Source organism: Gambusia affinis, linkage group LG08 (assembly GCF_019740435.1).
Source record: "Gambusia affinis linkage group LG08, SWU_Gaff_1.0, whole genome shotgun sequence".
Classification (NCBI taxonomy): Eukaryota; Metazoa; Chordata; class Actinopteri; order Cyprinodontiformes; family Poeciliidae; genus Gambusia; species Gambusia affinis.
The window spans coordinates 2,936,049-2,946,769 of record NC_057875.1 but is presented as its reverse complement, the minus strand read 5'-3'; the positions used below and the strand labels follow the sequence as shown (position 1 = coordinate 2,946,769).

At 36.7% G+C, this 10,721-nt stretch overlaps 1 protein-coding gene across 4 annotated transcripts in view; it reads left to right on the top strand.

Moving 5' to 3' along the window:
* The first annotated feature begins 1,424 nt into the window (after positions 1-1,424).
* cnot1 (CCR4-NOT transcription complex, subunit 1) overlaps positions 1,425-10,721 on the top strand; it is a 29,513-nt gene continuing 20,216 nt past the window's right edge. For all 4 annotated transcript variants that reach the window (XM_044125791.1, XM_044125790.1, XM_044125789.1 and 1 more), the window contains exons 1-12: positions 1,425-1,567; positions 4,390-4,683; positions 5,488-5,595; positions 6,976-7,074; positions 7,383-7,451; positions 7,601-7,655; positions 7,801-8,004; positions 8,108-8,276; positions 9,036-9,162; positions 9,353-9,463; positions 9,931-10,101; positions 10,179-10,306. In XM_044125791.1, the coding sequence (XP_043981726.1) occupies positions 4,582-4,683; positions 5,488-5,595; positions 6,976-7,074; positions 7,383-7,451; positions 7,601-7,655; positions 7,801-8,004; positions 8,108-8,276; positions 9,036-9,162; positions 9,353-9,463; positions 9,931-10,101; positions 10,179-10,306 (1,343 nt within the window). In that variant the 5' untranslated portion in view covers positions 1,425-1,567; positions 4,390-4,581. The remainder of the gene's footprint in view (positions 1,568-4,389; positions 4,684-5,487; positions 5,596-6,975; positions 7,075-7,382; positions 7,452-7,600; positions 7,656-7,800; positions 8,005-8,107; positions 8,277-9,035; positions 9,163-9,352; positions 9,464-9,930; positions 10,102-10,178; positions 10,307-10,721) is intronic.

Here is a 10,721-nt window from a genome sequence, read left to right as displayed (position 1 = left end):
GGTACACCTTGGACAGGTCGCCAGTCTGTCGCAGGGCAACACAGAGACATACAGGACACACAACCATTCACACACACACACTCACACCTAGGGAGAATTTAGAGACCAATTAACCTGACAGTCATGTTTTTGGACTGTGGAAGGAAGCCGGAGAACCCGGAGAGAACCCACCTATGACAGACGTGTATTGGATCGACCAGGTGATTGACTGAGAACAGTTGCTTTTACCTCACCGGTTCAGGAAACACTGTAGTACCAATGAGAGGAGAACTTCCAGGCAAAGGCAGTTTAACCTTTCATTCCCTTTTGTGGCTCCGTCTGGTTTAGTTGGCTTTAATTGTGTCATTTCAACCCCCCATGTCCCTCTAAAACTTTTACAAATCGCACCTGAATGGCAAGAAGATCAACGTCTCTGGGCTGGCTTGCAGAGTTGTGTGAAGGCTTTCAGTTTGCTCATGGTGGGTGATCAATGCTTTGTCTGCTTACGATCTCACAGCATAAGCCCTATCTGAACACAGTTAGTTCAAATAGGGCTTGTACCGAGCCTGGATCTGGCTTTGTGGCAGGTTTCTTCTTGTTAAAACTGAGATATTCCTTCTCCAGAGTTGTCTCAAGTTTGTTCGGAATGAGTCACCCAAGTTATGATGTTAAGAAATCTGCCGGTTTCCTAATTGGCTTTGCAGTACAGATCTTGGACCTATTTTTGTATTTGTTAGCCAGAATCAGCTTTATTTGGAATTAGACTTTGGTTCCAAGCACTCACATGATTGAGTATTCAAGTCATGTCAAGTTTATTTGTATAGCACATTTCAGCAACGAGGCAGTTCAAAGTGCTTTACACCATACAGATTTTATATGGTAATCACGTAAGAAACAAGCAATAAACATTATATTTTGTCAAATACCATCCTCAAAATTATAAAATTTTACAATACATCAAATCTATCAATCAATGTTCACATTATTATTGATCAAACACAGCTGTAAACAGGTGGGGATTTAACCTTAATTCAAAGGCACTCAGTGTTTCAGCAGCCTTGCAGTTTTCTGGAAGTTTGATACAATGACAACAGTATTTTGGTGCTAACCCGCACAATGACTTATAAACTAACAAAAGTAGTTTAAAGTTTATTCTCTCAACGTTTTGGTAGACCTATCAAGACACTGCTGCAGATACCAATTCGACTAAAAATGGAAGAGTTTCTCCTTGGGACATATTTTTAGTACTTTAATTCTAGATATGTTTTACAGGTGATAAAAGGCCAACTTTGTAGCTGTCTTTATGTGTATTTACCCATTAAAAACCGTTTAGAATAATAAAAAATTACGCTAAATACCCTAGTTTTCTTCGTTTGTGTTAAATATTTATGTTATTTGTTTCAGGTGTACTCAGCGGGTAACTCGTGCACGTCTCCGTCTGGTAGCGTGAGCGCGCCGAGCGGTGACAGACGCCATTTTATTTTGAAAATCAAACTAAACTGGAGGCGCTGCAACCCTTCCATTTCATCAAGTTTGTTGTGGGGAAACTAGAAGGAATGACGATCTGAATTACTTTACTGGAAGCACGGTGAGACTGAGAATGTATTTAACAAACAACAGTCGACAGGATTACATTCAAAGAAAAAACAGAGATTTAAGTAGGGGGGATGTCCGTTTTACACCAGCATGAGGGAGGGGGAGTCTAATTCCTGAAAACAGCTGTCATTTTCTTTAGGTAAAAAGTAGCTTACTCTTCAGGTAGAAATGTTTCTTGTTGATGTAAATATGATAACCACTTCGTGTTTTGTTGGTGCTATCCGAAAGCCACCGTCACGTTTGGCTGAATGAAGGTTTACAGACTTCTTTAAGAAATCAACGTTTGTAGCTACGTTAGCATATTCAGAGATTAGTTGGAGCCGAGGAAGGGAAGCTAACAAGGCTAATGCTACCGTTGGCGAACTATATCTCGTAAAACTAATGTCCAATGTTCAAACTAAATATTAAAAGTGACTGTGAGAATCCTTACAACTCATAATGTATTTGATGGATTTAAAACCATTAAAATGGAAATATTATTTTCCGTTCATATTTATATGAAACATGCTCGTGCTGCTAACGTTAGCTTCTCGCAAATGCTAATTTGGTCATTTTTAGCTTAGGTACAATTGGAAACACAATTCCTTTGCTCGTTCCTAAGTTGAAACGTAAACATAAAACATAATTTTACTAAGTCATGAATTAATGGACAGGGAGTTATGTTTTATTGGCTTTAAATCTATCAAATATGGGAGCTATGTTCTTAACGGTGTTTACCAGCGTCATGGTGGTGTTAGCTGATCTACACACCTAGGTTTTCTCAGTAGTTGCTGAATGTGGTCGCTTAAGAGTCAAATGTTTTCCAAAATTAGTGAAATAAGTTCACACCAGTAACATTGGTGAATGTTTCGGGGCTGATTTGAACGCTCTGCTTTATTAATTTAATTTTTGTTAGCTTCTTATATTTGCTAACTTTCATTAGCACGTTCTTTGTCCAGATAGCGACTTTTGTTATTTTTGTATCTCAATGCGTGGGAAGGGAAAGGGCGACACTAAAGGTGGCATTAGTTTCTTTTTTTGTAAGTTTTTTAGCGGATGTGTACGAACTTTGGATTAGTCAGCCGTAAAATGGAAAATTTAGACTGGTTCAATTTGAACTGGAAGTGAGTGATCAGTGAAGTTATTCTGTCTATGGAGAAACGGAGTGAATTCAATCTATTTTTATGGCACTTGGACTACTTTTAATATGGCCCTCTTGGCTAATTCCACATTTAAAAACACAATTTGTGACCAGAAAAACACTTATTCCTATGGGCTGCTATCAATTTATTTGATTTAAAGATATAGAATAGTGCCAAAAACACAGAAATACCCGTGAAATACCCTGCTTCTGTGTTTCTATAAACGTAATTAAAGATATGTATACAACTGGTGTCTTAAGTTTTTTTTTATTCAGTGTAGAATAACATATTTTAAGCTGCTGGTCAATTCTGCCCTTTGATGTGTATTTTTTCAGTTTTAAAAAAGGAGCCAATCAGCTTCATTTTGATCATGCTTAAATTCATCCAAACTAATAGTTCCATATATTTTTCAGCAATATATTCTCTTGTATACATTATGGAATTATAGTAACGTGACTTGCTCATTGTTATTTTGGTTTAATCAGGGTCCATTGGATTTCATAACAGTCACTGGCCCAAAGGAGAATTACAACCACAAGGCATGGATTTATGGTGTATTATAAAATTATGGAGTTTGATCTCATTTAAACTAGAGGCATATTATAGTTTAAACTTGAATACAGTTAATATTTTTTTGAGTCATTGTGAGGTATAGTAAATCTAACAATTCATGAATAGTAGCATAATATTTACATCCATATATAATCATTTGGTCCTTTTTAGGAAACTCTAAAATTAAGCACAGAATTTCACTTTCAGCTTTCTATTTACACCTGTAAGATTATAATGCATTTTCACTATATATGTTACAGTTAAAATTTAGAAACTTGTATCAGTTGCTGATTTTAAATTTGAAAGAAGTAGACATGTTGCATCTCCTTTTTTATGTCAGTGTCACTGTGGGGTAGATTATGTGAGTGTCATTGATTCAAAACGCTCAATTATTACAGTATTAATCTTAGAATTAATTTTGAGTTAATCTAACTGGTAGCTATTGTGAAATAATAACTTGACCACTGGTCTTCAAAAAGAGGAGTCAACCTGCCAGTATGCATCAGCTAAATAAATTAAAGTTTTATTTGATGTTACATCTGTCCTTAAAGTGTGAAATGACCCTAATTAAGTTATTAGGTGTTATCACTATAATATAATCATTTCTTATAGTTTTATTGCAGAAAACTGCAGATTTTATTTGTGACTGGAACTCTTTTTTTTTTTTTTCCCTCCCCACACACTTGGGAGTTGGAATTGGTGCAGTTAACTTAAAGTCTATTGTAGTTATTCTTATTCACATAATTTGGAGTAACAGCACATTTCTTTTAAACCATAACTGCAATCTATGAGTGATACTATTATTGGCTGGGTTTCCCTGTTTTTAAGTCATATTCTAGACTCTGGTGGGTGGAGTTTTCCTCTCCAGATTGTATCAACATTCTGCCTCAGCAGACACAATTTATTTAAATATCTTTATTATTTATTAATTTCTTTGGACAGCACAGTGTAAATACACATATCTGACCACCTCTGTAAATAGAAAATGGGTTTAACATGAACGGAACATAATTAAATGTAAATGTAATCTCAAAACATTTATTGTACTTCTTGAATAATATTTTCTTGTCTTAAACGTATTTGCTCACATAAAAATATTGATGATACAGAATGACTTAGAAAAACTGTTCTTCTGTTACAGATGCTGTCCGTGATTTTAAACTGAAGGATTCTACCTGCTAGCACTGGGAGCATTGGAGCACACATTTGGAAGACAACATTTGTCGCACCTTTTGGGGGGGGGGAGCAGAAGTAACCTATCACTGAAGTGACTAAAGGGGAATAATGGTGATTTTGCGCCGTGCTCGGCTGCCTGCTTCCGCCCCAACCAGCAATGAATCTTGACTCGCTCTCGCTGGCTTTGTCTCAAATCAGCTATCTGGTGGACAATTTAACGAAGAAAAACTACAGAGCCAGCCAGCAAGAAATACAGCATGTAAGTAGGAGCAACATCTACTGCATTTAGTCTGTATTAGGTTCCTGGATCTGCTTGTAAATCAACATAAACTGTCAAAATATACAGAAAATCTGACATTTAATTCAAATGTTCATAGTTGTGTTCAGTCACTGAAATGAATAATTCTCCTTGTAAACACCAGGTGTGCCTCTTGTATGTTTCGTCCTCATTGAGATTTGAGTAAACACCATCAGAGTTATGTATTTGACTTAACCAACTTGTTGACATCTGTTCTATAATGTTTGGCTGTCATTCAAACACCAGTTCTGTTAAAAACCACCTGCAGAGTTTTGTTTTGAGTTCAGTGTGGAGTGATGAGTCTGATTAGTCCAACTAGATTGTGCCAAAACAAAAAAACTTTTGGATCCTTCAAAATGTGAATTCATTTAAAATATATTTATTTTTATCTACATCCACTCTCTTTGTTTTGGTTCTTGGGAGTAACCAATCATTTGCTTCATTCAGTCCCTCTTACAGCTTAAATGCTGCTTTTAATGTTTTCCTATCAAGAAATGATTTAGTCTGCTGACTTTGCCCCATTAGAAGTTGTTTTAAACCAAAAAACAAAAGGGGGATTGTTTTTCAAGAACAATCCTCCTTTTTTATGTCTTTCTAATATTGATACATGTAAGGTACATGATACAAATAATCTTTAGACTCGCATGTAACAACTGTTTTGAGAAGAAAACAGTCTTTGTAATATGGATTGCTTATTGAAGAGGTTGTAAAATCTTTATCTGTGTGGATTGTGTAAAAGAAGTTGTCTCCACTGTGTGATTTCAGATTGTAAATCGTCACGGTCCTGAGGCAGACAGGCATTTACTACGCTGTCTCTTCTCCCATGTGGATTTCAGTGGCGATGGTAAAAGCAGTGGCAAGGACTTTCACCAGGTAATCTTTGAACAATCACATTTATCTCCAGCTTGTGTTATTGTGGGGCAACGTTTTATGGCATTTTGAAATATTTGAAAGCTTCCAACTTTAACTAACCTAGACTAACTTGTTACACTGGTGTGCCTAATTGCTTTTCTTAGGTGCACCCAAATGTTTGACTGTGTCATATTTAAAATCACAATTTTAAAAGTTTTTTTTCTTTAAAAACTGTCCATTAACACAATTTTGACTTGAAAATGATTAACAATCTAGCTGACATGAAGTAATTTTATTGACGCTCATTTGCACAGGAGAGAAAACTTACTGAAAAGTGTTTAAAGGGCCCCACTGAGCTGAAATTTAAACTTAAAAATATATACATTTTTAAAAGATTTTATTGGCTCTAGTGACCTTTATTTGATAGTGAATTGACAGGAAAGTGGGTAATGAGAGAAGGGGAAAACATGTGGCAAAGGTCACTAGGCCGGGAATCAAACCTGCGACGGCAGCATCGAGGACTAAGGCCTCCTTTTGTAGGAGCTTTGCATCACCACAGCACCCCTTAAAGACATAATTTATGAAAAAGAAAAATGGAATAATATTAAATTTGCAAAAACAATTTTAAAGGTTGAATATCTGATAAATGTGTTAAACTGAACATTTTACGATGTTCAAACCCTTTTTTTAATGAAAAATTATTTTGGACTCGAACTCAGTGAAGGGAAATTCTTCCTTTGCAAAACCTCACTAATAATCTGATGGAATGTAATATTTATATAGATGCGTTAAGATTTTTCAGTGTTTCAATTTGAAATGTATCAGAGCCGCAGCGACGTTCACATTCACTTTGCTAATTTGCGAATGTGGAGAGTTGGAGTGTGAGATTTAAACACGCACTACAAATTCTTTGTTTGGATAGATATGTATGCTCACATCAGTCTCACTGTGCGCACAAATATAATGCCATAATTATCAGCAGTGGAATACAAAGAGATCAGTGGCCCGTTAACCTGAGGTTGATGGTTCCAGGTCCCGCCCATCTCTATTCCTGATTGCTTTATAGGCCTAATATGTGTATGTTGTTGAACCACAAGGAGGCTTTCAGTGTCTGAGACTTTTTCCTTGACTGAGCGCTTACACCGGCCGCAGCCTCAGATATTTTTTAGGTGCCCTATTGAGAAATGAGGTCACATTTGTGACCTAATTGGTCGCACTTTCTGTATAAGTCAAGTCGTACCAAACAGAAATGGAAATTGACCCTTTAAGTTGGGAGCAGTTTAATTCTTTTCATGTCCAATTGCCACAGCAAGTTTTTTTTTTCTTTTGTATAAAATTTTGAAGTCTTGGTTTGTTTCTGCTGCTGATACATCTCTACTTTTTGTCTTTCCTCACTACCAGACACAGTTTCTGATTCAGGAGTGTGTGTCGCTGATATCAAAGCCAAACTTTATCTCTACTCTCTGCTACGCCATCGACAATCCCCTGCACTACCAGAAGGTAAGCAGTGTAATAAAATGCTAATGGGCTCAGTTAACGCCCAGAGCTTCCACTGTACGTTTGGTTCTGGATTGGCAGCCATTAGTTTAGTTTTAGAGCTCAACTGTGATCTTCTGTTTTTGCTTTGAAGAAGTCCTTAGACTTTTTCTGAGTCTTTAAATTATTTTAAATTGAAGTGAAATTTAGGTCTATTTAACTGGTGCGCAACAGAACTGGGGTGTTGTATGTTAATTATTGTACGTTTAATGTGTGCAACAATCAAAAATTTTAAGTTGGATCAAAGATGTTCTCCTTAATTTATCTTTCAGAGTTTGAAGCCATCCGCCCACCTGTTTACTCAACTGAGTAAAGTACTTAAACTCAGCAAGGTTCAAGAGGTGAGGAGGATCTTCACTGGACTTTGTTTAGAGATATGTGTGCTAATGTATCTTTGATTTTAACTGAAAACCTTTGTGTTTTTGTTTAGCTAAAAGGTGAGAAAACATGTCGGAACCATATTTATGTGACTTATTTTTCTACTTTCCAGGTAATTTTTGGCCTTGCTCTGCTTAACTCCAGCAACACAGATCTTCGGGGATTTGGTGAGTGTTGTAGCAGAGTCTTGCATGTTTCAACATAAAATATTTTCTTTTTTTTTTTGTTTTTTTTTTTGTATATTGATTTCTCATGTTTCTCCACCCAATATAAAATTTAACCCTGATTTTTTTTTTGTGTGTGTTGTTTCAGCTGCACAGTTCATCAAGCAGAAGCTTCCCGACCTTCTGAGGTCATACGTTGACGCAGATCTTGGGGGAAACCAGGAAGGTGGCTTCCAGGACATTCCCATAGAGGTGTTGCACCTGCTGCTCTCCCATCTACTGTTTGGACAGAAGGGAACCAGTGGGGTAGGGCAGGAGCAGATTGACGCCTTCCTTAAGACACTTTGCCGAGGTATTAAAAGGGAAAAAAAATAATAAAAATGGCATCCATCTGCCTGACGGTGAATAATCAATGTCTCAGATTGAACTTATGAACATATTTCTGTGTCTGTCAGATTTCCCCCAAGAGCGCTGTCCTGTGGTGCTCGCACCACTGCTGTACCCTGAAAAACGGGACATTCCCATGGACAGGATCTTACCAGACTCTGGGGAGTTAGCTAAGACCATCATGGAGAGTTCTCTCGCAGACTTCATTCAGGAAGTTGGTTACGGCTTTTGTGCCAGGTGAGTTCAGTAAGCTAATTCTGTAGTTTTTGTTCTTCACCACAAAGACACAAAATTTTACAAAGTATTTTTGGACGAGTTTTTACTGCAAATATGTTTATTTTTGTCTTATTTCAAAAGCACTAATTTTGAGGTGACTTTTCAGCAAGATATAGAAGGTTTTTTTTTTTAAGTAAGCAATTAATTAATATTGATGAAAATGACTAGTAACATTGGCAGATTCTTTCACTTTATAACAAAACATTTCTCCCATGTTATTAGTGAAATAATCTGCCAAAGGAATTAGTAATGTTTCATCAATATTAAGGAACTGTTTCTATTTCTTGCTAAAAAGTTACATTTAAGTTATTTTGGTATTATTTTTAGTGTACTGAGATATTTATTCTAGAAATTGCATAAAAATACTTGGTCAGATTTTGTATTTTTACAGTGAATCTAATTAAAGAATTAAAGAAAAACTGGGACTCTGTTTGAAACTGAAAAGTTACAAATTTCAAAAATAATCTCAACAGCCAATACAGAATGCAGAGTAACTCTATTCACAAAGTTACAAAAAAACAACAATCTCTGATTATAGAAAAATGCAGTGTTGCAAAAATTAGTTGCAAATTGCAATTAGATGATTGCAGTTTGAACCCTCCGATCTTTATTTCTGAGTTCTGTTCTATTTGTTCAGTGTGAAATGAGCTGTTGTGAATTATTAGTTCCAGAATTTTCTGGACATTCACCCCTGACATGGTTGGTGTCCTTCTGTCTCAGTCTTGATGAATGCAGAAACATAATCCTCCAGTATGGGGTGAGAGAGGTGACAGCCAGCCAGGTGGCCAGGGTTCTGGGAATGATGGCCCGGACGCACTCCGGCCTGTCTGACGGCATCCCACTCCAGGTAGGCGCCTGTTTCTCGTCTAGTTTAATTTCACAACATAGGTTTGATGCTACATGCTTTACATACACTGGAAGTTTTAAATATAATTTTTTTAATTTAAATGCAGTTCCAGTTCTGCTTTTTTATTAACTTTACACATTATTGCATTGTTATTCTGTGTGTTTTTTATATTTTTATTTTTTTCCCACAGTCCATTTCTGCTCCAGGAAGTGGAATTTGGAGTGATGGTAAGGACAAGAACGACGGCTCACAGGCACATGCGTGGAATGTTGAGGTTCTCATTGACATTGTCAAAGAAGTGGTAAGGAAAGCATTTGATTGTGAAATAAACCTTCTTGTTTTTTTTGTTTGATTGGTTGTCGGAAATATCAAGAGTTTTTGTGTGTGTTTTCTTATAACAAGTGATGGAATTTGGAAATAATAATGGAATTACTCTGGATAAACATTCTATTAAATAAAGTCACTTGATGTTATCTCCTAGAGTTCTGCAGGTGTGATGCTATCAGCACAGTTGGGCATTTTTATAGTTATTGAACCTAAAACACAGAGAGTGGAGTGGATGCATAGTAAAGTAAAAAAAAAATCCTAGAACATTTTTACTGAACCATAATTGACATTTTCATTGCAATTTCCAACAACTCTACCGAGAGGCTTTCCATATATTGTTCAGCTGCAGTTCTGTTTCCTAGTAGAATCTTGTTGTACGTGCTCAGAAAAGTAACTGTGTTAAATGTTTCTTGTTTGTTTTTTGTTTCATGACTGTCTTAGAATCCCAACCTGAACTTCAAAGAGGTGACGTATGAACTAGACCACCCCGGATTTCTGATCCGGGACAGCAAGGGCCTGCAGATCGTGGTGTATGGGATCCAGCGGGGGCTGGGAATGGAGGTCTTCCCTGTCGATCTCATTTACCGCTCTTGGAAACACGCAGAGGGACAGGTAAGTGGTGTTGGACAAACATGGGATCTAGATTTGACATAGTATTTTGTTTCTAAGTGTGAGTTTTTGTTTTCCAGCTGTCGTTTATTCAGTACTCGCTGATGAACCCAGAAGTGTTCTGCTTTGCTGACTACCCATGTCACACTGTGGTCATTGACCTCCTTAAAGCCCCACCTGAGGATGACAACAGGGAGATTGCTACATGGTAAAAAAGCTGGAGTCTTACTGCTGCATCCAAGAGATATAATATGAATGTGTTACATGTATAAGGCGTTACTCTGACTACAGACAAAAGGTTTGAGTAGCTCTCTTTAAAGCAGGGGTGTCCAAAGTGTGACCCTTAAAATGATTTGGTTCAGCCTCTGACCACAAGTCGATAAGCAAAACAAGCTCCCATGTTTTGCTGGAAAGTTACTAATAAATTACTTTTCTTACTTCAAGGATACTAAGATATTTACTGAAAAACAAGACAAATATACGTGGTGAGATATGTTTTTGCAGTGTATACAGATTTAATTTTTAAAAACATGGTGAGCAAATTAAACAAAAAAAATAATCACAAACTAATCTTTTAAAATTAGCCAGTTTTAGCCCCTGGGACAAAAGGTTTGGTCACCACA